Source organism: Capsella rubella, unplaced genomic scaffold, assembly GCF_000375325.1.
Source record: "Capsella rubella cultivar Monte Gargano unplaced genomic scaffold, Caprub1_0 scaffold_3, whole genome shotgun sequence".
NCBI lineage: Eukaryota > Viridiplantae > Streptophyta > Magnoliopsida > Brassicales > Brassicaceae > Capsella > Capsella rubella.
In genome coordinates, this window is record NW_006238921.1 from 6,338,624 (window position 1) to 6,364,945 (window position 26,322).

Consider the following 26,322-nt stretch of genomic DNA (forward strand, 5'->3'; position numbering starts at 1 on the left):
TCAAAATATTATATATGCTAATAACAGAACAATTTTAATAAAATTCTAGATATAGAATAAAATGAGAGATGTTTGGTTTGGTGGTCTAATTGTCTAAAGAGTAAAGAGGGTAAGGATAAGCAAAATATGTGTTTATTAATGCGAGTAAAATGATAGATCTTTCTTGTTCCTTCTACATCGATATTATTTTGCGCTTACAAGATAAAATAAATCACTGCTAATAATATATATGTTTTGTTGCTGCAAAATGTCTTCAAGAAATTCATGTGTCATTAAGACGTTAATGTCTAAGATAGCTCTCTACCTGATTCGAATATTGATTGGTTTTTTTTTTTTTTTTGTCGCCAAATTTTTGATTGGTTTTTCAGAGACTACGTTTCTGATAAAACAGGTTGCAACCTTATAGTGAACAATTTTGATATGATCTACATTGCATATTGCAATAGGTCTAAAATATCATCATTGATAAAAAGGTTACATCATCATTCTTTTAACTACCATATCGTAAAGGGTCATGGCTTGATAAATTAAACAGTTTCGATACCTCCAAAAACAATTACTTATCCCACACGGCTACCTGATAGGAAAGCTGATGACTTCACAAAACTGCCAAAATAACTGTCTCGATGTTTTGAGACTCAAACCAAACTGGCCTACAACAGCTGTTTCAATCTGAATCCACTTTACTTAAAGTACCACCTCAAAGCAAGGGAGGCACGTCACTGCAGTTGAAGTGGCTCAAGCAAGGGAGGTACCTCATTGCAGTTTAAGTGACTCGACATTCTCTAGTTTCTCTTCTAAGTTCCATCCCCTGAAACACACAACCCGCAATTTTAGTATTGAGCCTAATCCAAATTTTGAATGATGGAAAGAGGTAAGAACATATTTTCTTCACCTTTCAGCAGCTTCCTTTTTATAAGACTCGATTTGTGTCTCGAGCACGGCACAAGCAGACTGGATCTCCATATTCTTCACACATAGCTGTCTCCATTCTTGAGATAGAGCATTGAGCTCGTATGATGTCGTTTGCTAATAATATACACACACATTAAAGTTTCAGATTACCCCGTAAACCGAAGAGAATAGTGCACAGAAGATCATGTAAAATGATTTAAAGTATTCATTCACCTGATGATACTTCCTTTCCCGATTTACTTTTTCAATTTCCTCATTCTGCTCCTGAGCTAGTCTTTGCATTCTGCAATATAGAAACCAAATAGAGTGTTGGGACCAGAAAGATAGATAAGAGTTTTACAAAGAGTGACATGCCCACGAAGAGCTTCTTATGTTTCAAGGGAACAAAGAAGCTTTTTACGCATAAAGCACATGAAGAAAAAAACGCAAAGCAAGACTAATAAAGCCAAAGAAGCATGGTTCTGCAGATCATCTAGGATAAATACAATCTATTAACACAAGATCTTGAACCCTTTTAATCTCAATTAACAATGTAACGACAGACAATTCAATATGAGTGTGAACAAACCTGGACAAGAATACTTCTAACCGATGGTTGTTCTGTCTCCAGAGCTCTGGACCATGTTTTGACATCAATTCCAAATTCTCAAGCCTGTGAATTAACAAATCTACAGTTTAAAATAGGAAATCAGAATTAACAAATCATGTAGCACAAACATTAAGAAATTTGGCTTACTCGAACATCTTGTGTTGCAGTGACCGATGATTCTTCTGAAGAGACAGCTTCCAGGCAGCATCGTCGTTTTTCTTACTAGCAGGCGGCACTTCAAGCTTGTATCGGGATTCAAAATCTATCCGCACAGGAGGCTTCCCAGCTCTAACACGCTCATACTCTTTGCTAAGTGTTGGGCAGTTCTGATATTGGTTTCAAAACAAACCAACGGAGCCAAAACCAATCAATACATCAGCCCAAAAACGTACAAATTTATCCTGTTGACCTAATTCCTGAAACTAACTACAAGATCTGAAATAGTTCTTCTAATTAAAAGAGGGCTATAAACAATGATATCTTCAGGAAACACAGAAAATAAGACTATATGCTCATGAGGATTCCATTCAACTCAGAAACCTTAAACTAAAACTAATATTGACAAGTAACCCAAACTCTCTGCTTCACATTTTCTCTCCGATTAAGAAGAAAACGAATAGAACACGAACCCCTAAGATAACAAGCGCAAAATCAACATTACGACTACAAAATCCAAGATGAAGCAAAACCCAGAAACGAAAACGATTGGAAATCACCAAAATTTCATCGAACTCACTTCAACCCTAATTCAAAACCCGAGCTAGAGATACGAACAAAGAAATCGATTTAAAAAAAAAAGAAAAGAAAGAAAGAATCCAGAGTGAAATTGACCTCGAAATCAAACTTTGGAAGAGGAGGCAGGTCCTTGAGAAAGTCAGCTGGCTTCTTAGAGCTCCGGCGCATCTCTTCCTCCACCAAGCGGTCTACCTCCGACTTAATCAATGGATTGCCATAGTCGTCGTCTATATAAGGAAGCGCATCGATAATTTCTGCGTTCGCAGCACTCGCCCAGGGCCTCGCAGCCTCCGGCGCCGCCTCTAGCATCAAAACGTCCCCATTGTTCGTCGCCATAATCGAGTCTCGACTTCACAAATTGAAAGTGCCTGAGAGAGTGAGAAAGAGGAAATAGAGAGAGAGAGAGACCCCCAAGTTAAAAGAATATATAAATACTATTAGTTATAACCGGTTCAATAAGCCCGACCTTGGTCCATTGGGCCTTACTTTTAACGCTCCTAAATTTCAAAAGTTGCTTCGGTTTTTTTTTTTTTTTTTTTTTTTTTTTTTTTTTTTTTTTTTTTTGGTTTTTTGGGCAACGATTTGGTTTCATTTAAATTTGTTATTAATTTCTAAAACTAAAAGCTTGCCAAGTTTGTCGATCTCTCGTTTACGGCCACTTCGCTTTTTTCTTCCTAAATTATTCTAAACTAGTATTCTAACCCGTACTACGTATGGGCAAACATTTACTAAATATTTGTATTAATCTATATTACATATTAACAACTAATAAAAACACCTCAAATCTTAAAGTTTTATGAAACATATCTTAGCACAAAGAACCAAAAATGCAAAACGATTAAAATTTGTTGCTTTTAATAGTAGATAAAAGCAATGTAAAGTTGGATAACAAACAAAAAAAGCAATGTAGAGAGGAAGAAATGATGAATATAATACCAGTAGTTTAGGAACAAATCAGCTTTTGAGCCGGCTATTGTGTTGTTGTTTTTGATAGTTCATCAATCTGGAAAAGTAAAACAAAACTCATGGTAAACTTAATGACTTTGATATGCTCGGTGGATTGATTTTCACACCAATTTAACCGTGTTTAAGAACTCTATCTAAAACACCAAAATGTAAATAACGAATTCTATAAGAAAACAGAACTTATCTGGAACAAATAGTTGTTTAAACTATTGACATAATACTTTGAATTGGAGCAGAAGACACTTCATCTGTGGAGCCATAGACTATTTTAATAATTCTTCTTCCTAATAGAACCGATGAAGACCGGAGATGATGAATAGAGAGCGAGATGTTGAAAACAAATAAACATGAGATTGAGTTAATGGTTATTTAAAATAGAAAATATGGTTTGTAAGACTGTTTTACTGTGAACGTGGGTTCATAAATCGTGGGAACAAATTTTCAAGAATTAAACTGCCTATTTTTGAGGAAGTTATTCTCACGTAACACATTTTTTATTTATAATTTTTTAATTAATCTTTTAAAATATGAAGTAAATCTATGTGGCATAATATTATTTGCCATGTGACTTGTGCTTTATAAGATAAAAGATAACTATTTTTGGACGTGTGCATTAACTATCGATAAATAAAAGTTACACACTTGTTTAGAAAGAGCCAAACATTGAACAAGAAGTTTCTGCATGTAACAAAGACAATATATACATATTTTGTCGAATCATGAAGTCGAGTACTTTGTTTATGTTTTCTTGTCTTCTCATGTTTTGTGTTCTCAATCACGTGAAACGTACGTAGTGTGATCCCGTTACAATCATCATTAATTTTGTGTGTGATACACACGTACGTATGTGATTGATAAAATAATACATATATATAGAGGTGAGATCGGGGGTGTCTAGTACGAAGGCGAAGAAGGTGTGCACAAAGTCACAAGTATTCGAAAAAAATTGTGGGTTGGACGGAAACAAGACATGCATCAAAGGCTTTAATAAAATCAAACAGTACCCTTTTCATTGCGACTGTGACCTTTACATTCCAACCGAGAGCAAACGTTTGTGCACATGTAAATTTCCAACAACCCCTTGCTAGCTAGGTTTTTAATCAGTTGCCTACTTCTTTAACCATGTATTATCTCTCTAATTATGTCCACTATAAATTAAGAGAAAATGATCTATATAGGATTTCGAATAACCTTGATATATATTTGAGATAAATTCATCTCTAATGTATCTTCAAATTAAGTTACCTTTATATCTATGTTAAAGATCAATAAAGTTATAAACTAGTTTGGTAATTATATCGATAAAGATCTTATATATGTATGTACTTATTCAGATAATATTTTAGACATATTCTCAAAAAATTTGTCGAACTTTTGTCCATCTGATCAATATTCATTGCCAATTTTCGATAAAGAAAAGCAACATACTTCTTTACAAGAGCCAAATTAAAGTGCAAAACAAACAGAAAAGTTATGCATTTTTGAATAGCTTAAACGTCCCTTGCTTCAAAACAAAAGTTAGAGATAAGAAATATGATCATACAATGAATATAATTTCTTTTTTGACATGTTACGTATGTAATTTCTTTTTGTCATACTTTGATAATATATTAGGTGTTGAAAATTTACTATATATCAGACTAGGGTAATTCTTTTTGGGCAAACGACTAGGGTAATTAACGATAACTATATATTTGTGTTTTAACTACTCTGATGGTGACAAAAAAAAAAAAACCTAAACCTACTCTGATATTTATTTTTCTCTTCTTGTATTATTGTTGTAATAGTAACAAGAACCATATGCATCAATGAGACACATGTAATAAGACCAAAAATGCGAGGACTGAGAAAAGTGCCTCTCTTTAGACCTATTACACTATGCAATTAATAACTTCACATCAAGATTGGTCATTAGAAAGTTGCAACTGATTTTATTAAGGACTCATGCACACACGAAGTTCTGCTTTTCTTGAGGACATTTTGCAGCAATAAATCATACATTAATTACTAGTGGTGTATTTATCTTGTAAGTTCAAAATAATATCGATGTAGAAGGAACAAGAAAGATGACTATAAGAAGGTAATTTACAACAACAACAACAAAATGTTATAATTAGAAATTCAGAATGCATGCATACAAGCTCCTCCATACAATTTTGTTTTCTAAAAATACACCGCAAACTTTTTTTATCTCCTTGACTTGATCTTACATGTATCTTTAGCTTTCTCCTAATTTAGGTTAGGTAACATTTGTTCTCTCTATATAGGAATAGGATACTTCACTACAAGAGCCACCACGCAAACAGGAAGTTCATGCATGTAACAAATCAGACAATATCTTTTAATCAGTTTTTATCGAATCATGAAGTCGAGTACTTGGATAATAGTTTCTTGTGTTCTCATGTTTTGTGTTCTCAATCACGTGAAAGGTACGTATATACGTAATGAGTATACTATTGTTCTTTTGATGTAGAGATTAGTATCCGGGTTATAAACAAGTTTCAAACTTGCTGCATTATCAATTATTTCTTAATATACACGTACGCTTTATCCCTATATATATAATGTAACAGTACCATTTGTTGTGTGTGTGTGTGTACGTGATTAATAAAAAAAAAAGAGGTGAAATCTCTGGAGAAGAAGGTGAATAAGGTGTGCATAAGGGCACAAGTATTCGAGCAAAACTGTGGGTGGGATGGGAACAAGACGTGCATCGCAGGCTTTAACAAAATCAAACGATACCCTTTTTCTTGCGAGTGTACCATTTACGTTGAAGCCAATAGCAGACGTTTGTGCAGATGTAAATTTCCAACTACCCCTTGCTAAGTTTTTATCTAAGTTTGTCGATCATATATAAACCCAAAGGTTCATTTACCAGTAAGAAGAACCATATTGTACTTCCAATTCCTTCCGGGTCACTCTAAAATATGATCTGAAAGGTTTAGCCTCCAACATTTTCAGAATTTGATCTCTTAATCAGTAGAATCAAATCTTATAATTAATCAGTAAGAAAAGGGAAATTAATATTTTGGGATTAAAGGTTACCCCCATTGGGATTGTCAGCTTAACGTGGCTAATTTAATTTAAGCTCTCTCAAAGGTTTCTTCTGTTAGAGCATCTTTAAAGTGAACAATCCATACTTGAGAACACCCCTATGATGCACTAGGGCTAAGGCAGGTCACGTGTCGTAACTTTGGTTTAGGTGATCGGTTCGGATTTTGAAATAAAAGTTGTTGTCGTTAAATTCATGAGTTAAGACAATAAATTAGACCTATGCACGTTTTTGTGTGTCTTTGGCTACTAAACATAAATATAAATCTAAGCAGTAACCTAAGGCGGTCAAGCCCATAGATAATGTTAATTTTTAGTTACAAAGAGACAATATTTTATTAAAGACCAGAGACAATGCTTTCATATTGGACTTTTTTTTTTCAGATTCAAAATAAATATACGATTTTGGAAGATTGTGAAAGTAATATGTATTTTTTTCATCATATTCCAGCTTTCCTTAACATTATAACTTAGTTACTTTTTTGTAATTTCGTGGATCCATGCATTGTATTGTAAGTTTGTAACTGATCCTTGAGCATAAGTTATTTTACTGAATAAAAAATTTAACCAGAAAATGACGGATCATTTGCTCATAATCATTTTTTAAAAATCTTGGACCTATTTTGTCACAAAAATAAATTATATATTTCTTAACCGATGACTCTACCAACTTCTTTTCAATAAATATATTTTTATATGTATTGACACAATTTTAAATTTCGTATTGCAATTTTCAACAAAGAGAAAGAAAAAAAAAAAAAAGAATCATCGTAGATGTGAAGGTGCACACGTACGTCGTCATGCGACCCACCAAATAGGCTACAAGACGCGGAACTTGTTAGAATGTCTCTTTCCTACTTAACAACCTTCTTATTTTGCTATTATTATTATTAGCGATCTCTCTTATTATATAGTTTATGGTATGATTCCTCTTAATTATGATATGTTTCGTATTACCACCTAAATTAATTAATTGGAAAAAACTCATACTTTGCTTACCACATTTCAATTGGATGTTGAGGTAATCACCGCACGTTTCGGATGATTAGATATAAGCTTTCTCTTAACTAGATTTAGTCCTTCATATTCTATAGTAAGACTCAAGTTATATATCAAAACTAATCATTATTGATATTGAAGATAAGCACCAATGATTATAACCAGTAGATTGGTGATGATGTACAGTTTCAGAGTCTTAGAACAATCACATCCGCATACGACACTATATATGACCATAGCTCACGAACCATTTTCACTACTAATTAATAGAGTAAAAAGTCATCTAAAAGTATTGACAATGTATATATCCATTGCTAGTAGGGTAACGATCACTATTTGTGTTTTAACAACTCTACAAAAACATTTCAACGGAGTTAGTCTAATTAGATTGAGATACTTATTAGAACTACTTAATTTAAGACCATAACATCAATTATTGAAATCAAGTATTACATAGGAAAAATATATAAATGTAATGAAAGATTGTTGGGAAAAAAGTCCAAAGTCGACAATGGAACAACCAAGTATCACATAAATCTAGAAAAATGTCACCAACTGTTAGTTGATTCATAGCTTTCAGGCCACATTTGATTCAGCTGCCTCCCTTCGTTAATTGGAACCAGAAAAACTAAACAATCAACAAATCAATCAATCATTTAGATTTTGGTTGTGTCTGTCTTAACAGTCAACTTACAAAGTTTCTTTCATTTCCATTATTTTATTAAAGAAAAGTACTCAGTTTATGAACTTCCATTATGTTCAATATTTTTTATTTAAATATGTTTTGCTGTATTTTCGATAATTTTGTTTGTTTTTTTCTTTGCTAACCACACATTTACATGATAAAATATATTTTTTCTTCATTGATAATCCAATTTGGAAAAGAAAAATTATACAAAAAAATAATCACACATTGTAATTCTGTTTGTTTATTAAAATTATATCTATTAAATTACTTGAAATAATTAACGAAACTAAAAAGAAGAATCGTGGGGAGCATTAACTAAGCTGCTTACTAAGACTTGTTCTTCGACTAACAACTTCTTCATGCCCTCCAAATCCTTCCTCTCCAATGCCGACACTCTCCTGATTTATAAAAATTACTAGTAAGACCCCTCTCTTCTTTTATTAATACACTAATTAATATTCATTCAACATGTATTATTAATCTTCAACACCTAAACGTTTTCTTCCTGATCTTGTCTTCAAATCTTATAGAGACAAAAATACACACGACCAATTTCTTAGAACAAGTTTTTAAATACTTCAGACAATCCTCTCCCTCTCTCACATTCATTCATCTCTCTCTCTCTCTCTCTCTACATTGGCGAGAAGACTGGTTTTTAGAGGTTTCTTGTAGCACAAGAAAGATCAAAGTTTGTGTGACTTTGTTACCAAAAGAAAAACAAAAAAGTTTGTGTAACTTGATGAGAAACAAAGTAATGACAGAGAAGGATCTTCTTTACGACACAATACTTGCTCGTAGCTTTAGCAAAAACGAGCAGAAGAAACTTGGCTATGGAGCTTTCGTCGCCTCTCTTCTCTTCGTCTTCACTCTTTGCACTGTCTTTAAACCTTATCTCAGCCCTCTACCAATCGGTACTGTCCCTTACCACGTTTTCCAAAACGTCATACGCAAAACCAATCAATTTTTTAACGTTTATCTTTTGTTTCTTCAGTGGAGTTACAAGTATCAGTTGACGCTGGTCTCAGAATGCTGAGAATAACCGAACCGCAGAAACCACAAGCGATAAGGAGCAGCAACGATGCAGCATCTGAAGATTCTGAGGAACTCATTGTCCCAACGAAGCAAGATGATGTTATTACACCAAGTACAGTAATTATTACTCAAAGCCTAGTCGGTTCTGATAATCAGAAGCTTAGTGTGTGCAACGACACAAGCTTGCCCAAGAATCATCTTGATTCGTTTAATTGTACTACCAACACTACAATCTCTAAAGAACAAGTCATTTCAGGTCAAACATACTTCAAATTATTCTCTATCTACAATTGTCTTGTCTTGTTAATGGTATAAGTCAATTTATTGATATTTTGTTGTTGTTTGGGTGAATGTTCAGATCAAAATAAATTGGAGGGAACCATGAAACCTATATGCAACAAGCTAGCAAGAACAGACTTCTGTGAGCTAAGCGGCGACGTAAGAATCCATGGCAAATCCGCGACTGTTTTTGCAGCGATCACGTTTGCGTTCTCGGGGAATTCCACGTGGCAAATGAGACCTTACGCGCGAAAAGGTGATAAGGCGGCCATGAATCGCGTCAGAGAATGGACGGTTAAATTGGAACAAAACGCTGATCAATTAGAGAACGCTAGTTTATCGCGCTGCGTTAGGAATCACAGCGTTCCGGCGATGCTCTTCTCCCTCGGAGGCTACTCAATGAACAATTTCCACGATTTCACCGACATCGTGATTCCTCTGTACACGACGGCGCGTAGATTCAACGGCGAGGTTCAGTTCCTCGTGACGAACAAGAATCCACGGTGGGCCGAAAAGTTTAAAGAACTACTGAGGAAACTCTCGAATTACGAAGTGATTTACATCGACGAAGAAGACGAAGCGCACTGTTTTAGCAGCGTCGTTGTCGGTCTTACTCGCCACCGTGAGTATTACAAAGAGCTGACGATCGATCCTTCGAATTCCGAGTATTCCATGTCCGATTTCAGGAGTTTCCTAAGAGACGCATACTCGTTGCGTAACGCCGCCGTGACTACGAGACAGATGCGGCGGCGGAGGCCACGGATTCTGATTTTGGCTAGAGGCAGATCGAGAGCGTTCGTGAACGCCGGCGAGATCGCGAGAGCGGCGAGGCTAATCGGATTCAAAGTCGTTGTGGCGGAAGCGAACACGGGACTCGCGGATTTCTCACAAACGGTGAATTCCTGCGACGTGATGCTCGGCGTTCACGGCGCGGGGCTGACGAACATGGTGTTCTTGCCGGAGAACGCGGTGGTGGTTCAGATTCTTCCGATAGGTGGATTCGAGTGGCTCGCGAAGACGGACTTCGAGGATCCGTCGAAGGGGATGAATCTGAGGTACCTGGAGTACAAGATCGCGCCGGAGGAGAGCACGCTGATGCACAAGTACGGACGCGATCACGAGATCGTTAGGGATCCATCGGCGGTTGCGAAACACGGGTGGGAAATGTTTAAGTCGGTTTATTTGGTACAGCAGAACGTCAGCGTCGATATAAACCGGTTCAAGCCGGTTCTTGTCAAAGCTCTTGAGCTTTTGCAGAGTCAGTTGTCGGTATAATTAAAATATTTACTGCATTCGCATACTGTACATTCGTGTAGTCGGATCGTAATATTTATTATAAAAACACAAATTGTATACTTTATTGAAATTAATCAGATTTTCGAAAAATTTAAAAATAATTGTCAATTGTTTACATTAGGAAAATTGCAGAGATAAGTATAACCAATAGATTTTTAAAAAGGAAATATTAAGCTCACACAAGAGTTGAAGTATGTATACGTTAACCTTTTACGGTTTGTGTAAGCAGCTTTAATCTGTTTGAAAAGCGATTCCACCATTTTAACGGATGCTTTTGTCATGCTTTTCTTCTTCTCTAATTTTTGGTCTCAATTTAATTGTATTGTTTAATATATTTCTTAAATTTTGGGATGCAGCTAAATGAAGCTATGTACAGAAATCTAAGACTTCTTCTCTTCTTCGCCTTCTTCAATAAACTCTACTAATGTAGGATCGAACCCTGGTAGGAATGTTGATCAAGGTGAGATGATGCTGTCTTAACATCCAAGGATTTATATAGAATGAAACAAAAAACGATCAACGTTCTGTTACATTTGTGAGTAAACTCTGTTTTTAAGGTTTCTTGCGGCATAAGAAAGAAAGAGATTATTTCTGTAATTTAAGAGACGACAAAGAAGGATCTTCTTTACGATACAACAATGATTGCTCGTAGCTTTAGCAAAAACGAACAGAAGATACTTGGCTATGGAGCTTTCATCGCCTCTCTTCTCTTTGTCTTCACTCTTTGCACTGTCTTTAAACCTTCTCTCAGCCCTTTACCAGTCGGTAAGTCCCTTACTACGTTTCCCAAATAGCCAGAAAACTCAAAACACAATCTTTTTATAACGTTCATCTTTCGTTCTTCAAGTGGAGTTACGCTTATCAGTGGACGCTAGTCTCAGGATGCTGCCTAAACCACAAGCGTTAAGGAGCAGCAACGATGCCACATCTGGAGACTCTGAGAAACCCATTATTCCAACAAATCAAGATAGTGTTAAATCAAATGCATTAATTAGTCAGAGGCAGAGCCTAATCAGTTGTGAAGATCACAAGCTTAGTGTCTGCAACGACACAAGCATACCCAAGAACCATCTTGACTCCTTTGACTCTACTACGAAAGCTACAATCTTCAAAGAACAAGTTACTTCAGGTACACATATTCTATGATTGTTATTTAGCAGTTGTCCTAATGGTTCTTAGTCAATTTCTGTATACTTAAGATTCTGAAAGTGTTATTTTGTTTTGTCTTGGCTGGGTGAATATTTCAGATCGAAATAAAATGGGGAAAACAATAAAACATGTCTGTAACAGTAACAACCTAGGAAGCAAAGAGTTTTGCGACCTAAGCGGCAACGTACAAATTCACGGTAAATCTGGAACTGTCCTTGCGGCGATCACGTTTGCGTTTCCCGGGAACTCGACGTGGCGTATAAAACCTTATGCAAGAAAAGACGAAGTTGCGGCCATGAAACGCGTTAGAGAATGGACCGTGATATTAACACAAAACGCGAACGCTAGTTTCCCGCGTTGCGTGAGGAACCACAGCGTTCCGGGGATTCTTTTCTCTCTCGGAGGCTTCTCACTGAACCATTTCCATGATTTCACCGATATTGTAATTCCTCTGTACACGACAGCGCGTAGATTCAACCGCGAGGTTCAGTTCCTCGTGACGAACAAGAATCCCTGGTGGATCAACAAATTTAAGGAGTTGGTGAGGAACTTGTCGAATTACGAAGTTATCAACATCGACGAAGAAGACGAGACGCTCTGTTTCAGCAGCGTCATCATCGGTCTCAATCGCTACCGTGATTATTACAAAGAGCTAACCATCGATCCTTCGAATTCGGAGTATTCCATGTCCGATTTCCGGAGTTTTCTAAGAGATGCATACTCATTGAGAAACGCCGCCGTGAAAACTCGGCGGAGGCCACGGATTCTGATTTTGTCGAGAAGCACATCGCGAGCGCTTGTGAACGCGGGAGAAATCGCGAGAGCGGCGAGTCAGATCGGATTCAAAGTTAAGGTGGCGGAAGCGAACAACGGAGTCGCCAGTTTCGCACAAACGGTGAATTCGTTCGACGTCATGCTCGCTGTTCACGGCGCGGGTTTAACGAACATGGTCTTTTTACCGGATAACGCGACCGTGATTCAGATTCTTCCGATCGGTGGATTCGAGTGGCTCGCGAAGACGGATTTCGAGGATCCTTCTAAGGCTATGAATCTGAAGTATCTGGAGTACAAGATCGCGCCGGAGGAGAGCACACTGATGAAGAAGTACGGACGCGATCACGAGATTGTGAAAGATCCATTGGCGGTTGCAAAGCGCGGGTGGGAAACGTTCAAATCGGTTTATTTGTTACAGCAGAACGTCAGTGTTGATATCAACCGGTTCAAGCCGGTTCTCGTCGAAGCTCTTGAACTATTGCACAATTAAATATTATGGCTACAAATTAGTAATTCCTGTAGTCGTGTAGTAATTTCTGTACACAAATAGGTGATGGTTGAGGTTTAACGCATGTTAATTTTGATTTTACCTCTTTTTTTGGTATATTTTTACTTTTGAATAAAATTTACTCAAATGTATTTTAAATTAAATTTCAAATTAATAAACTGTATCTCCTTTTTTTTTTTTTTTTTTTTACTTCAGTTTGTTTTAGTTAATCTGGAAACTAGAACATAATCATTTTCCGGTTTAGACAAAATGTAATAGGCAACACAAACCAACATGCATGGTTTTATTTCCTTTTCGAATCGGGCCTTTACGGCCTAAATGTGTTTCACTCAGTTAGGCCCATCCGTAAAACAAAAGAACAGCGTAAACCCTAAGTGAGTTTTTGAAATTTTCTATTCTCTCTTTTCATTTCCAGAACAGTCTCGTCGTGCTCCATCTAGGGTTTTCTGCAAATTTCCTTCTTTTTTCCTCATCGATATCATTTCCCGTAGTAAGCAATCCAAAATCTCGATCTTCCTCGGTTATAGCAAAAAATGGCGGCGGTAGCGGCACCGATGGCATCGAAACCCCGTGGATCTAAAGCAGAGTCGTTCGTAGACAACAAGCGTAGAGAAGATATCAGATTCGCCAACATCAACTCTGCTCGCGCCGTCTCAGACGCCGTCCGTACGAGTTTGGGCCCTAAGGGTATGGACAAGATGATTTCCACGGCGAACGGAGAGGTTATCATCACTAACGATGGAGCTACGATCCTCAACAAGATGGAGGTTTTGCAGCCAGCAGCGAAGATGTTGGTCGAGCTTTCTAAATCACAAGATTCAGCTGCCGGAGATGGTACCACCACTGTTGTTGTAATCGCCGGTGCACTACTCAAGGAGTGTCAATCGCTTCTTACGAACGGGATCCACCCTACTGTTATTTCAGATTCGCTTCACAAGGCTTGTGGTAAGGCAATTGATATTTTGACGGCCATGGCTGTTCCGGTGGAGCTCACTGATCGAGATTCACTTGTTAAATCTGCGAGCACGTCGCTTAACAGTAAGGTTGTTAGTCAGTACTCTACATTACTTGCTCCTTTAGCTGTAGATGCGGTTCTTTCTGTTATAGATCCGGAAAAGCCAGATATTGTGGATTTGCGTGATATTAAGATTGTTAAGAAGCTTGGTGGGACTGTGGATGATACACATACGGTGAAAGGTTTGGTTTTTGACAAGAAGGTTAGCCGTGCTGCTGGTGGACCAACTCGTGTGGAGAATGCTAAGATCGCTGTGATTCAGTTCCAGATCTCACCTCCGAAGACTGACATTGAGCAGAGTATTGTTGTCTCTGACTATACTCAGATGGATAGAATCTTGAAAGAAGAGAGGAATTACATCTTGGGGATGATTAAGAAGATCAAAGCCACTGGTTGCAATGTGTTGCTCATCCAGAAGAGTATTTTGAGGGATGCGGTGACTGATCTATCACTTCACTATTTGGCCAAAGCTAAAATCATGGTTATCAAGGATGTAGAGAGAGATGAGATTGAATTCGTCACCAAGACATTGAACTGCTTGCCAATCGCCAATATTGAACATTTCAGAGCTGAGAAGCTTGGTCATGCTGATCTTGTTGAAGAAGCCTCCCTTGGAGATGGAAAGATTTTGAAGATCACTGGAATCAAAGACATGGGAAGAACTACATCTGTTCTTGTCCGTGGCTCCAACCAGCTTGTTCTAGATGAAGCTGAAAGGAGTTTACATGATGCGTTATGTGTGGTTAGGTGTTTGGTGAGCAAGAGGTTCTTGATTGCAGGAGGTGGGGCACCAGAGATTGAGCTCTCAAGGCAGCTTGGTGCTTGGGCTAAGGTTCTCCATGGAATGGAAGGTTACTGTGTGAAGTCTTTTGCTGAAGCTCTTGAGGTCATTCCTTACACACTTGCCGAGAATGCAGGGTTAAACCCTATCGCCATTGTGACTGAACTCAGAAACAAGCATGCTCAAGGAGAAATCAACTCGGGTATCAATGTGAGGAAAGGACAAATCACCAATATCTTGGAGGAAAATGTTGTTCAGCCCCTGCTTGTGAGTACCAGTGCAATCACTCTAGCAACTGAATGTGTAAGGATGATTTTGAAGATTGATGACATCGTTACTGTGAGGTAGTGTGGTAGTTTCTTTCAAAACAGGTCCGAGAACATTTATCCTGCTTTATCTAAGCTTTGTTTCTTTATCATGATGTTTGTGTTTGCACAATGGTTGAACTTAGACTCCCTTTTTTTTTCACCATGTGCTATTGCAGCCAAGTGGTTTTATTTGTGGTTTAGTGGGTTTGTATTTCTTTCTAGTGACTTTATATCAAGATTTCTCTTTTTTTGTTTCATATACTGATTAGTTTTGTCATAATAGTCAAACGGTAGAAGTAGAATCAGAACTTCGATTACTGCATTGCTGGGACTCAAATATTTGATCATGGGTTACAAAAAAATATCAGCTTATCTGGGTGACCATAGACTGGGTCACAAATGTTACGGATTCGTTGTATGAAAGCTCAAGACAGTACACAGTTGCAGGACACATGAGTTTCTCCAGCACATTGGTCTGTCTCCAACCAGACCAGATTGCAACTTACATTTACACTTTGTTTCTAAATGGTCAAGTGTCAACTTTGAATTAATGTTATCATCTTTCCATTTATTGAGAAATTAATTGCAACCCAATTTTGATTACAACTCAAAAGTAAACGACTAGAATATCCATTGTATGAGAGACCCACTTGAGGAGCCTGTGTGTTGGCCAAGTACTTGTGTGTGTATTTACAGAGAAGTAAACCGTCGTGTTTGGAAAAGTGTAAACTTTTACACTGCTGATTCAGAATTAGTCTTCTTGTGTTGTGCCTCTAGTAGATGTTTGGTTAGTGACTCTGGATCTTGTTGACTCTCCTCTAGTACCTGTTTTCTTTCTTCGTTTTTGCCCCAAAGAACTAAGTAGAGCCCCAACATTATGAACACTGCACCAACAATCCTGCAAATGAAAGAGTGAATTAACTCGAGCAATTCAAAGAAAGAAAGCATGATAATCACGTTTTCAATGCTTACCTTCCGGAGTATAACTGATCACCAAGAATAAGAAGTGCCATTGCAGCAACAAGAAGTGTTTGTAGTGGCTGGAAGACAGCGACAAAGACTGGACCGCTTTTGTAGATACACCATGTCTGAAGATAAACCACCAACCCGGATGCTATTATTCCCTGTAAGCACGGCCAAAGACAATTTCATTTAGCGAATTTAATTGATTCATATAAAGGAAAAGGAAGAGAGAGGTAGGGAGCTTACAGCGTATAGGATGGTGAAGAGCTCTTCCCAAGAGGCAATGATCCAGTTATTAACATCAGTTTCCACAAACAGAGCAATGACCAGAAACTGAATCAGGCCGAAGAAACATGTGAAGGATGTTAAAGTGAGCTTTGCCGGGTATTGCTTTAGAACAGGAGCTTGAAGAACCATCCAACCAGCCCATGATAGACAATGTCCCATTAAGTACAACCATCCGAGTTTCCAGTTCTGTGGTTTGTCAGATCCGATCACCTCTTCCTCTTGCATGTTAAGGCTCTTGTCAAAGATCGGAAATCCTCTGTACAATGTGATCACGGTGGCGCCACCGATGCTCACAAGGGTTCCCAATACTTTGGCCACACCATGTTTCCTGACCAGGTCTATTTTCTCTAACCTTGAATCACAGTGGAAGATCAATGTTAGATGCAACACAAGAAAATGATCAATACTATTTCCATGAAAGAAGTGGTTGTTAGGTACCTTAGGGCACAAGCCATAATGAAAGTGATGGCAGGAACAGAGTTCTGCATTGCGGAAGCAAATGTTGGAGTAGCATAGTTAAGTCCCAATAGGTAGAATCCCTGGTTCGCTGTGATACTGATGTTGAAACAGACAAAGAAAGTTTCAGAATTTCAAGAACTGAGGAACAAGTTGATATTATTTTGTCTCTCTGGTTAAGCTTTTACCCTATGAGTGCCAAGAAGAAGAACTGAGCCAGTAAAGAGAATGTGAGTGGAGGCCTTTCCTTTCTGTTGATATACAAAGCATTGTTAAGAATACTAACAACCAAATATAAAAGATCCAAACTTGAGATCTTATCCCAAAAAAACCAAAGGGACAAAACTTCTTGAAGGTTAAATTCAGATGAGATCAAAAGGAAAAACTTTCTAAATTTAGTAAGTTACACAAGAAACCTATATGAAAAAAAACAAACCCTTTTCGTTGTCATAAGTTTTCTTTCTTTTGTCAGAAAAATCTAAGATATGAGTTTGCATAAACCCCAAAAACTGTGAGAGATGTAGCAGACTTACTTTTCGAAGAAGTAAGCGAATGGACCTATGAGGACAAGGGCAAGGATATTCCTATAAACAGGGTACACAACTTTGCTGACACCAATGTTAAGAGCAACCCTTGAAACAATGTGGAAGCCAGCAAAACAGAACTGAAGAGTGATCAATGCCACCACAAGCTTCATCTTCTCTGACACTACTTTCCCCATTTCCCCTTCTTCTTCTTGGGCTCTTCTCTTTTTGAAGTTTGATAAGCACATCAAGATTGCTTTTTATACTAAAGTGTGGTGGAGAATTCGAGATTTAAAATACAAAAAAAAATATAAATTAATAAGTCACAATAAATAAAAATGGATGATTAGGGGAGAAAAGAGATGATACGTCATTTCTTCAAGTGGACCACTATAGTTGTTTATATAATGAATGATTATGAATAATGCTCTGATCATTTGTCTGTAATAATACGATTCGGAGGTTTAATGTTTATGTGACCTCTAGATATGCATGCATTGTGATGGTTAGTTAGTTCCCACTCATGTTTAATGTTAAAATTCTTGAGTCGTTCTTGTCATCTACAATTCATACAAGAAAATTTTGAATTTTGGGTTGTGAAAAGATGGTTAACAGTGTAATACAAACCACCATTGCTTCTAACGTTGTTGATATCTAAAATATAAGTTTAATTTGATTTGAAGTTTACAATTCTAGTATTTTATTTTATTTTTGTTTAAGAAATAATAATGATAGTATATTATGGTTATGGTTATTTGTGATACATTTTGGAGAACAAAACCTTTAATCGTTTTGAATTATCTTTTAATTTGATGATGCAGCTTAAGGTTTATCATCTTTTGTAATTATGAGTTCTAATGGAATCGAAGAGCATGTGATGTACCTCACAATTAGGCATCTTGTCTTGAATGTGGAAAAGCATGATTAAATAAAGTTTGCTAATAAAATATGCATGCAAGGAGCACTAACCACCGTTTATTCAGTTAACTTGTTCTTCTTCATGTAATTAGATTCCATAAAACGGCTGCAACCAAATGTACCATCAATTAACTTGATTTTTTTTTTAAAACCATAACATCTTGCCAAAAATAATATGTTAAATAATATATATATCTTGACCTGATTTGTAATGTGATAAGAAAAACTAGTGTTTTTTTAAATAATATTTTTAGCAAATTTAAATAATTTGTACTCTGTACTCTCTTTTTTTCTTCTAGTGGCCTTAATTAAAGAAGGGACACATGCAAGATTCTCAATTTATTCATCCCATGATAAGAACAAATTCTCAGTTTTTGTTAATATAAATCAAAATATTCCAAATTCAGAATCCAAAAGAAAATAGTAAAGGATCAAAACTGAAACACAAAACTAACAACAGCAATATCAATAACTAACTGGCACAAAAAAGAAAACACCTAGACACCAAATCTTTTGAAATTCTTCTTTGAGACAGATCCTGAACAATCCCTTATTGAACTCAGACTTAAACATTAAGACAATCTGCGTAATGATGGTAGATTAGTTGTGGTTTCAACGACTTTGGCACACACATAGACATCAAATCTTTTAAAAGATTTCAATCAGACGCCCACCCAAATAATCCTTACAGGTTATATAATGAAGATGAATGGATTGTGTTTTCATTTGGTATGATCATATAAACATCGAAAAACAACATAAATAGTCAAAGAAAGATAGCAATAAACCCGGGAAAAAAATATCAAATTTTGGGTGAGAAAATGAATGTCAAAAGAGTATAAAAGAGACCATAAATAACAGATCCAGAAGGATTCAATGAACAGCCTTAAAAGTCAACTTAAATTGGGTTGGTAGTACCGTTTCACAACCAATTTCGATTTGTCTTGCCATGAAATCACAAGACAGAAACAAAACACCCTTCAAATCTTTTCTTCTCTCTTCCATTATTAAGAACAACGTGCAAATGGCCCTATAATCCTCTTCACTATTCAAAAGAGACTACCAAGATAATAAATCCTTAAACGTTCTGTTAGAGCAAAACCAATTTTTTTTTGTGGCTCTAGCCATAGGTGAAGAGCACAACGAATATGGTGGTTTAAGAGAGCAGTATTACCATATCCAATTTGATAACACCAAATTTTCCTTACACTGAAAAAAACAACAAAAATTGGATAACAATATAACTCCTTGTGGTACAGGTGAAGTTTGAGACTAGATTTCATGTACATAATTATCAAAGAGTCAGAGAAACGATAAACAGAGACCCCATATACCTCAAATGATTTCTACATTGGCTCAGTTTTAAGTCAGCTTAAAACAAGAGCAGTTCTTCAGGGCTTGATCTCAAATTCTAAAGTCATCCAATATAGGTTATTACTTATATTATTAGTGTTCATCAAGCTTGGGTTTGACGTGCTGCTTTAAACAATTTCTGCAATAGCAATAAAGAACATATAATCATCGACCATTGCAGTGTAAACAGACGGCTATAGGCTTGATCATTCAAAGGCTTACCTTTCTTAGAGCATCAATGGACCGCACTTTCTCCTCTCTCTTTTCACAAAAGCACTCTCCACACCAGCTGGAGAATTCCTTCTGATGAGTTTTGAGCTCTCTAAATACAGAGCTGCATGGAACGACATTGAAGGAAAGGATAATAAGAAACTAAATAACAATAAAATTCAATGCAAGGAAAATGTAAGGCAGTCCAGAGGCAAATTTCAGTTTTTATTTACCTTCGGCACCACAGAAGCATATTGACCCGATGCCCTGCTGTTGTGGCTCTGGCACCATGGCGGTGGCGCCCACGGTGGAGTACAGCTTGTCCCGGTACATGATCATAATCATATATTTCCTGCTTTCGAGAACAAGCAGAAGTTGAAATTGGCCATCAGCCATATATGGAATGTGAGAAGACAAGAAAGTAACAGAACAAGAATAGCATACATCTGGCTTTGTTGCTGTGTTCACATGTTTTTCACACCGCGTGCCTCGGAAAAATAGCTCCCCTCCCACAAATTGTTTACCCAAACAAACATTCAGCGTTACTTCTGAATCATCCACATGAAAGCCTGCAAATATATAAGATCTCATTATTTTCAATCAGAACTACGTGGGAACTGGAGTATATCTGCATTTAGGACAACTAGTCAGGTCAAGTGAACATTATGCAGGATATGTCAAAGGGTCTCACCTAAATCAACATCCCTATCTTTACCATATTCAACAACAAAACCATGGTGAGAATCCAGAGTTGCTCCACCAACATCATTGAAGAATACTACAAAACAGAAGAGGTTAAGTAGCTTTCTAGATAACACTGTCACATATAAATGGAATTTCGAATAATAGTCTATGTACTGGATTTAATTTATATTTGCCTTTGGAAATGGGACGAATAAAGCCCTCCATGAGTTTGTCAAGCATGGTATCCAGACCAAAGTCGTCAAGCACAGCACCATATTTATTCATGGTGTTTGGTCTCATTATTCGGAATTTAGTCTCACCTACCCACCTTTCAAAATTGTCTATCTGCATGGTCAAACAGTAGCAAATGAACCAAATATGAAGGTAATAAAAAGGATAGACAAAAAAGAAAAATAGATCCGCATTACCTCGGATAGCATCATCTCGCAAAAGCTAGGCTGGAGCATATCAAAGACGAACACACCAGGAGATGGTTCAGATATTATGTTTCTGAAGCTGTCCTCTGTGTTTTCATTAATGGCCTTTAGGAAAGTGGGAACAAAGCAGACCGTGGGAACAAGAGTATACAACTCCCTGTGAAGTGGCTGCAGTAGGAAAAAACATCAAACCACTAACTAATGACTGGAGCAGAGCGATATTTTACAAAACGAAGCTACAAAAAAAAGATTCATACCTGATAATTCGATATTATCTTCTGCCTATAGTCCTTGTGCCTTTGAGCCTGTAGCATCATCAGAAAAAGAAAATAAAATTCTGAGGCTCAATTCAATTAAGAAATTAAACAGTAAATGTAATGTCTTTGGTCATCATCAAACTAGATCGAACTTTCTAATAACCACTTAACTATAGTGAGGCCTATACATAGCAGCAAAAGCTCAAATTTTTAGTCAACGAGATGTAAATCCACAAAAACTAAGCAAGTGGGTCGAACTAAGAAGTTCCCAAAGCAATTCCCATCTCATCAACACACAAAAAATCAGAATACAAAAATAAAAAACAGAGAGAAAAGGTCCAAAGATAGTACTTACTCTGGAACGCTCTCCATGAGGAAGATGCCTAAGCATAATGTCAGTCATGAATTTAACTTTGTCATCCCGATTGGAGACAAGCATATTCGGAGGCAAGTACTTCTCCAGACTAGAGTAAATCGAGTTGGGGAAATCAAGCTGCAGATCTTCGTAACTATCCGGTCTATGCTCGTTGTTAGGGTTTAGCCTCAGTCTCTGGCAAGAGACCACCGAAGATGTAGCAGCTCTCATCGTCACAGGATGAGAATTATTGCCTCCAATTGTTCCGTTACCTTCCACCGTCGTCGTCGTCTCCTGCGAACCTTCTCGTTGCTCACTTGACATTATTACTATTCACGCCTCAGAGAATTTTCAAAACGGTGAGAAGAACTAGGGTTTCTTCTTCACACTACATTCCAAATGCAGAGCCCAAATTCTTAAATAGAGAAATTGAAATCGGCTTTGTGGTTTATATTGCTTTTGCTCTCTCTCTCTCTCTCGATCTGGAGATTCTGATTTTTGGGTTCCCGTTGAAGTTAGGGTTTCTGAAATGTTCCCTCGAAGATTTTTTTTTTTTTTACTTTTTTTATTTGTGTGTTAAAATTACGCACGAAACCTCTCCAATCACACACTTTATAAGAGATAAAATTAGTTATTAGTTATCCAGCCCATCTTCAAGGCCCATTAACCGGCTATACAAGTCTGGAAGATATCACATTCGAGAGAGATGGAGACAATTGAAAGAGCAAAACATGTCATGTCATGTCATTGTCACAAAAACATCACAAGGGCCTAGAAAGAGTTGTGATGTTTGTCAAATTCCTCCTCAGGTATATCCGTATATATCTCTCAACATAAGCGGAAGGAGAGCTATCAATGGTTTGATTTCATTACCGAGTTTTGATCATGATTAGACAAGTTTTTGCATAAAAAAAATTGGAGTGTGTAGAGTGACTGGACATGAACCATCTCTTTGGATCTAGTTCAATAGTCTCCTCTGGAGTTTGTCTGATAATGATTACACGTGTGACAGTTTGATAGTCTCCTCCAGTGTTTGTTAACTTTAAAACACGTGTGAATAAAACCTTAACCTTTCGCTCTCAAAAGGTCAAAGCTTGGTGCGCTTCGCTGTCACTTCCTTGTTCGTCTCTTTGGCCTCGGGTTGCCAAAATCGTTTGTGCGCCATACATCTTTATCTTTTCTTCTTTATTCTGATCACGCAAACAACCGTAAGAATTGCGAGTAGCTCTGTGGCGAAGTAGAAATGTGGAAGGAGGCATCTTTGGATTTGGTGCTTGTGCCGACGGGTCTCCTCGTGATGGTAGCTTACCATATCTGGCTTGTCTACGCTATTTATCACCGTCCCAAGCTCACTGTTATTTCGCTTAACGCTGAAACTCGACGACAATGGGTTTTCTCTATGATGACTGTACGTTTCTCTCTTCTCCTTTCTACTGATTTCGTGACGCTCTCTAGGTCTTTTTTGGTATTTCTGATTCTGGAGATTTTGGGGTCTAAATTAGTGTTATTGCTGTCGGAACTGTTTGGAATTTTGATTTGAAAGGCTAGGTTTATGGCAATGCAGCTACTTTGTTCGGTGATTTTACGATTTGGGTATTGAGATTCTTACTTCTCTCTTGTGAAATTAGGGAAAAAGGGGAATGCTTTATGTCCTGAATTTATCATTTTTCATGATTCTGAGGTTTTCAAGGTCAATCAAAAACTAGTAAACCATATATTTGGATCTTCCAAACATCGTAGAGCAAAATTGAGCCAGGGTTTATTATGATTAAGGATGCTGAGGTTAGGAGAGTCAAGTGATGTTAGATGTGAATCTCAACAATTTTTCAAGAACTTACTGCCTTTTTTTCTTGTCCATGGAGGATATGTTTTCTTCTCGGTAGTTCATCCCTACATATATGTCAGCTAGAATCTTGGAGCTAGTTAATGGCTTTCATTAGATAGGAACAGAGTCATAGATATGAGAAACATAAGAACACAGTCATATCAAGTGTCTGTCCATTAAGAATCGAATATCGGTGGTCTTGCCTATTACTATTGTTTCTTTGCAGTAGATGATATAAGTTTCTATATTGTTATTTTTCAGGAGCCTCTGAAAAACGGTACCTTGGCTGTTCAAACAATCCGAAACAACATAATGGCATCAACCCTTTTAGCCACAGCAGCAATCACTCTGTGTTCCATCATAGGCGTCTTTGTAAGCAACTCTTCAGCTTCAAAAAACAACCCGACAAGTCTTATATATGGGAGCAAAAGCCCTCGCTTAGCATCAGTCAAGAACTTTGCAATCCTGATCTGCTTCCTCACGGCTTTTCTCTGCAACGTCCAGTCAATCAGGTACTATGCTCACGTAAGTTTCCTAGTTACAGTGCCCGTCTCGAGAGGGAAAAGAGAACACTGCGAGTACGTGTCTAGAAACCTGAACCGAGCTAGCTACTTCTGGTCTCTTGGATTGCGGTCTTTCTACTTCTCCTTCCCGCTCTTCTTATGGACCTTTGGCCCCATCCCTATGTTTGTGTGCTGCTGTATAATGTCCTCGATTCTATATTTCTTGGACACGACAACTAGTTTCACCAGGCATCTCCATAGCCAGTCGTTCAGAGAAACCGCTGATTCAAAGGACGATGAAATCGAATCAGCGGTTCATGCTCTATAGACTCTTCTCTTAATTTTGTTGTGTGGGGGTGTTAATTGAGATTGTCAAGAGTTACATAGTTTTCTTGTAATGTGATGGAACAAACTTTGGCTGCGATTGTATATTTGCGTCTGAAAATGCAAACACAAACAAATAATCGAAGTCTGTACTGTAGTCTATGTAATCTCTTAGGCTTTGTTCCCGTTATGTATTCTTCTTAATGACTGAAAGTAACTGTTTATGGTCAAATTTAGAAATTGTATACTATTTTGATCCAACCACGTTGCATTTACTATGAATAATACTATACCAACTCAATAAATTGTTTTGTCATATTGGTCGAATCCAGAGATTTATTCTCTAAAGTCTTTTTAGCAGGCCTTTTTAGTTTTTACCAATTTTGTTCTTGTTTTGTTTCCAGGATGTGAATAAAATCCATATAAACTAACTAAAATTTTAAGTAATGAACTAATGATCAAACCCTTACCATAAATAGAGAAACATAGGCTCTCAGTGCACATAACACTCGATAAGTCTATTAATGAAACCTACTACTATACTCAGCTCTAATTCTAAATATTACAAATAATTCATATCCTTTTGCTTTAGCCTTTATGTTACAAAATTTTGGAAGATATGATAAATTTGGTTTGGTACTTAATATAGTTATAATATTATATCTAGAGACAGATAAAGAGACATGTAAGTTGTAAGTTGTAACCACTTGCCTTGCCTTGAAGAAGAAAAAATCCATGATATTTTATTCATCTTCGACTTCTGTGTTGTGTCCAATTTTAGAACTTGCACTCTATTTTCATCCATCCAATTTCTCAATTAGAAGACCTGGTTAAGAAAATCATGTTTGACTGCAGCACCATAGTGATTGTTTTTTTTTCTTCATGTCACTGAAGCTTCTTGAAACCCCTGCCAAACAAATTAAAGGAACTAAGTATAAGAAAATTTCGTTGTAAGAAATTTCACAATGCAATGTAGTAGTGCTGTACTGTTGGAAACAGTAATTGATGAAATTATTAAAATTTCAAAACAAACATGCATTATAATGTATTGCAAATGCTATATATATTGAGACATTGGTCAATATATAACACAACACGACAGATCAAATTACCCAAAAAATATCATCTTTACCAGTGCTGCAGAAGTAGTTGCAGGAAATTAAAATGTTCACTAAACATAAACCACCTTAAGGATATGTGATATGCATGTAACCATATATATATCTAGGTATTATGCATAGATGTCACCACACTGTAAATAGGGAAGAGAGGAAGAAGAAAACAAGGTGGTGACAGAAGTATAGAGAGCACAAAAGATTAGAGATGCAGGCGGCTCTTTCTCTAGCTTATCTCCTTCCCTCTCCATCTCTCTCTCTCACTCTTGCAACACATGAGGTGTGATGAATGGTGATATATATGTATGTACTTGCATGTCATCCTTAGTGCTCTCTATCTTCTGTCAACAACCAACATCACTCTCCAACCTATACATGTGTGATATGCAACATCATGACATGTATGTATAGCATGTATATATTTAGTGATATATATATATAGATTATAGGGAGTGTATGAAGTGATACAGGGATAATGGAGAGTAATGTGTGTGTATATAGAGGAGTAAGTTGAGAGAGCTCCTCTCCACAGAATGTACCAAAACGTTGACTCTTTCTACATCTCTACGTACATACCCATTCACACACAAAAATAAAACCCCACAACTCAACACCCAACATAAATTCTTCATTGCTGAATATATGTAAAGTTACTTTCTATTGAATATAGGAGATTTGAGTATAAAAATACTTGCTATTGTTGAATGATTGAATGCATACATAATAATATAACTGGTTAAAAGTTTATGTTTTTTTTTTTTTCTGTTGGCTTACAAACTTAAAGAAAATATCAGAAAAATGGGTATTCTGAAGATGGCATCACTGAACTCATTCGTATAGAGGATGCCAAAAAAGATGAGCCAATCAATGTGGTAATGATCATGTGACGATATGAGATGTGGAAGAGATTTTATTTGACGTGAAAGTTTTGATTGGTAAATGGCTGGCAAAAATCCTAAAACCACCAACCAACCGTACGTCCTCAATGTGGGAGGTGGGTAGGGTTAGGGTACCCCAACACCATT

The 26,322-nt window shown here is 37.0% G+C and overlaps 9 protein-coding genes across 10 annotated transcripts; 6 read left to right on the forward strand and 3 right to left on the reverse strand.

Moving 5' to 3' along the window:
* Positions 1-406: 406 nt before the first annotated feature.
* Positions 407-2,619, reverse strand: LOC17891117 (pre-mRNA-splicing factor SPF27 homolog). The gene is made up of 6 exons (XM_006298324.2): positions 2,336-2,619; positions 1,652-1,830; positions 1,484-1,567; positions 1,129-1,198; positions 896-1,029; positions 407-811 (listed from the first exon to the last, which is right to left on the reverse strand). The coding sequence occupies exons 1-6, from the start codon at positions 2,573-2,575 to the stop codon at positions 757-759; spliced, it is 762 nt and encodes a 253-aa protein (XP_006298386.1). The 5' UTR covers positions 2,576-2,619; the 3' UTR covers positions 407-756.
* Positions 2,620-3,924: 1,305 nt separating this feature from the next.
* Positions 3,925-4,293, forward strand: LOC17891359 (defensin-like protein 229). Its single transcript, XM_006298955.1, has 2 exons — positions 3,925-3,991; positions 4,082-4,293. Exons 1-2 carry the CDS (start codon positions 3,925-3,927, stop codon positions 4,291-4,293), a joined length of 279 nt encoding a protein of 92 aa, XP_006299017.1.
* A 1,238-nt stretch (positions 4,294-5,531) lies between these two features.
* LOC17893985 (defensin-like protein 229) lies at positions 5,532-6,075 on the forward strand. Its single transcript, XM_006298896.2, has 2 exons — positions 5,532-5,634; positions 5,826-6,075. The coding sequence occupies exons 1-2, from the start codon at positions 5,568-5,570 to the stop codon at positions 6,029-6,031; spliced, it is 273 nt and encodes a 90-aa protein (XP_006298958.1). The 5' UTR covers positions 5,532-5,567; the 3' UTR covers positions 6,032-6,075.
* A 2,621-nt stretch (positions 6,076-8,696) lies between these two features.
* Positions 8,697-10,642, forward strand: LOC17892508 (protein O-linked-mannose beta-1,4-N-acetylglucosaminyltransferase 2). The gene is made up of 3 exons (XM_023786402.1): positions 8,697-8,854; positions 8,935-9,231; positions 9,334-10,642. Exons 1-3 carry the CDS (start codon positions 8,698-8,700, stop codon positions 10,527-10,529), a joined length of 1,650 nt encoding a protein of 549 aa, XP_023642170.1. The 5' UTR covers position 8,697; the 3' UTR covers positions 10,530-10,642.
* A 262-nt stretch (positions 10,643-10,904) lies between these two features.
* Positions 10,905-13,064, forward strand: LOC111831573. Of its 2 annotated transcripts, XM_023786251.1 has the most exons (4): positions 10,905-11,010; positions 11,108-11,315; positions 11,398-11,679; positions 11,798-13,064. In XM_023786251.1, the coding sequence occupies exons 2-4, from the start codon at positions 11,189-11,191 to the stop codon at positions 12,961-12,963; spliced, it is 1,575 nt and encodes a 524-aa protein (XP_023642019.1). In that variant the 5' UTR covers positions 10,905-11,010; positions 11,108-11,188; the 3' UTR covers positions 12,964-13,064. The 2 variants fall into 2 exon arrangements, with proteins under 2 accessions (XP_023642019.1, XP_023642018.1); XM_023786250.1 differs by having other exon boundaries at positions 10,919-11,315.
* A 318-nt stretch (positions 13,065-13,382) lies between these two features.
* On the forward strand, positions 13,383-15,342 carry LOC17890760 (T-complex protein 1 subunit delta). The gene has a single exon (XM_006299352.2). It carries the CDS (start codon positions 13,515-13,517, stop codon positions 15,123-15,125), a length of 1,611 nt encoding a protein of 536 aa, XP_006299414.1. The 5' UTR covers positions 13,383-13,514; the 3' UTR covers positions 15,126-15,342.
* Positions 15,343-15,611: 269 nt separating this feature from the next.
* On the reverse strand, positions 15,612-17,513 carry LOC17891842 (WAT1-related protein At3g18200). The gene is made up of 6 exons (XM_006299227.2): positions 17,326-17,513; positions 16,981-17,043; positions 16,775-16,891; positions 16,295-16,688; positions 16,058-16,209; positions 15,612-15,983 (listed from the first exon to the last, which is right to left on the reverse strand). Exons 1-6 carry the CDS (start codon positions 17,511-17,513, stop codon positions 15,818-15,820), a joined length of 1,080 nt encoding a protein of 359 aa, XP_006299289.1. The 3' UTR covers positions 15,612-15,817.
* Positions 17,514-19,386: 1,873 nt separating this feature from the next.
* Positions 19,387-22,098, reverse strand: LOC17892366 (uncharacterized PKHD-type hydroxylase At1g22950). Its single transcript, XM_006297799.2, has 9 exons — positions 21,531-22,098; positions 21,176-21,223; positions 20,910-21,086; positions 20,676-20,826; positions 20,489-20,575; positions 20,242-20,366; positions 20,031-20,149; positions 19,810-19,921; positions 19,387-19,726 (listed from the first exon to the last, which is right to left on the reverse strand). The coding sequence occupies exons 1-9, from the start codon at positions 21,852-21,854 to the stop codon at positions 19,691-19,693; spliced, it is 1,179 nt and encodes a 392-aa protein (XP_006297861.1). The 5' UTR covers positions 21,855-22,098; the 3' UTR covers positions 19,387-19,690.
* A 542-nt stretch (positions 22,099-22,640) lies between these two features.
* LOC17892155 lies at positions 22,641-24,395 on the forward strand. Its single transcript, XM_006298364.2, has 2 exons — positions 22,641-22,938; positions 23,617-24,395. Exons 1-2 carry the CDS (start codon positions 22,774-22,776, stop codon positions 24,184-24,186), a joined length of 735 nt encoding a protein of 244 aa, XP_006298426.1. The 5' UTR covers positions 22,641-22,773; the 3' UTR covers positions 24,187-24,395.
* The last annotated feature ends 1,927 nt before the right edge of the window (positions 24,396-26,322 follow it).

What these genes read in the sequence shown, in the direction of transcription:
- LOC17891117 (XM_006298324.2), bottom strand. Translation starts at nt 2,575, where the DNA reads ATGGCGACGAACAATGGGGACGTTTTGATGCTAGAGGCGGCGCCGGAG. An exon ending in TTCCAAAGTTTGATTTCGAG is followed by an intron (nt 1,831 to 2,335) that starts GTCAATTTCACT and finishes AACCAATATCAG; the next exon opens with AACTGCCCAACACTTAGCAA. An exon ending in AAAAAGGAAGCTGCTGAAAG is followed by an intron (nt 812 to 895) that starts GTGAAGAAAATA and finishes TGTGTGTTTCAG; the next exon opens with GGGATGGAACTTAGAAGAGA.
- LOC17891359 (XM_006298955.1), top strand. Translation starts at nt 3,925, where the DNA reads ATGAAGTCGAGTACTTTGTTTATGTTTTCTTGTCTTCTCATGTTTTGT. An exon ending in TGTTCTCAATCACGTGAAAC is followed by an intron (nt 3,992 to 4,081) that starts GTACGTAGTGTG and finishes ACATATATATAG; the next exon opens with AGGTGAGATCGGGGGTGTCT.
- LOC17893985 (XM_006298896.2), top strand. Translation starts at nt 5,568, where the DNA reads ATGAAGTCGAGTACTTGGATAATAGTTTCTTGTGTTCTCATGTTTTGT. An exon ending in TGTTCTCAATCACGTGAAAG is followed by an intron (nt 5,635 to 5,825) that starts GTACGTATATAC and finishes TAAAAAAAAAAG; the next exon opens with AGGTGAAATCTCTGGAGAAG.
- LOC17892508 (XM_023786402.1), top strand. Translation starts at nt 8,698, where the DNA reads ATGACAGAGAAGGATCTTCTTTACGACACAATACTTGCTCGTAGCTTT. An exon ending in TCTCAGCCCTCTACCAATCG is followed by an intron (nt 8,855 to 8,934) that starts GTACTGTCCCTT and finishes TTGTTTCTTCAG; the next exon opens with TGGAGTTACAAGTATCAGTT. An exon ending in TAAAGAACAAGTCATTTCAG is followed by an intron (nt 9,232 to 9,333) that starts GTCAAACATACT and finishes GTGAATGTTCAG; the next exon opens with ATCAAAATAAATTGGAGGGA.
- LOC111831573 (XM_023786251.1), top strand. Translation starts at nt 11,189, where the DNA reads ATGATTGCTCGTAGCTTTAGCAAAAACGAACAGAAGATACTTGGCTAT. An exon ending in TCTCAGCCCTTTACCAGTCG is followed by an intron (nt 11,316 to 11,397) that starts GTAAGTCCCTTA and finishes TCGTTCTTCAAG; the next exon opens with TGGAGTTACGCTTATCAGTG. An exon ending in CAAAGAACAAGTTACTTCAG is followed by an intron (nt 11,680 to 11,797) that starts GTACACATATTC and finishes TGAATATTTCAG; the next exon opens with ATCGAAATAAAATGGGGAAA.
- LOC17890760 (XM_006299352.2), top strand. Translation starts at nt 13,515, where the DNA reads ATGGCGGCGGTAGCGGCACCGATGGCATCGAAACCCCGTGGATCTAAA.
- LOC17891842 (XM_006299227.2), bottom strand. Translation starts at nt 17,513, where the DNA reads ATGGGGAAAGTAGTGTCAGAGAAGATGAAGCTTGTGGTGGCATTGATC. An exon ending in TTCGCTTACTTCTTCGAAAA is followed by an intron (nt 17,044 to 17,325) that starts GTAAGTCTGCTA and finishes GTATATCAACAG; the next exon opens with AAAGGAAAGGCCTCCACTCA. An exon ending in ATTATGGCTTGTGCCCTAAG is followed by an intron (nt 16,689 to 16,774) that starts GTACCTAACAAC and finishes CTGTGATTCAAG; the next exon opens with GTTAGAGAAAATAGACCTGG.
- LOC17892366 (XM_006297799.2), bottom strand. Translation starts at nt 21,854, where the DNA reads ATGTCAAGTGAGCAACGAGAAGGTTCGCAGGAGACGACGACGACGGTG. An exon ending in AGATAGGGATGTTGATTTAG is followed by an intron (nt 20,367 to 20,488) that starts GTGAGACCCTTT and finishes ATATATTTGCAG; the next exon opens with GCTTTCATGTGGATGATTCA. An exon ending in ACACAGCAACAAAGCCAGAT is followed by an intron (nt 20,150 to 20,241) that starts GTATGCTATTCT and finishes TCTCGAAAGCAG; the next exon opens with GAAATATATGATTATGATCA.
- LOC17892155 (XM_006298364.2), top strand. Translation starts at nt 22,774, where the DNA reads ATGTGGAAGGAGGCATCTTTGGATTTGGTGCTTGTGCCGACGGGTCTC. An exon ending in GGGTTTTCTCTATGATGACT is followed by an intron (nt 22,939 to 23,616) that starts GTACGTTTCTCT and finishes GTTATTTTTCAG; the next exon opens with GAGCCTCTGAAAAACGGTAC.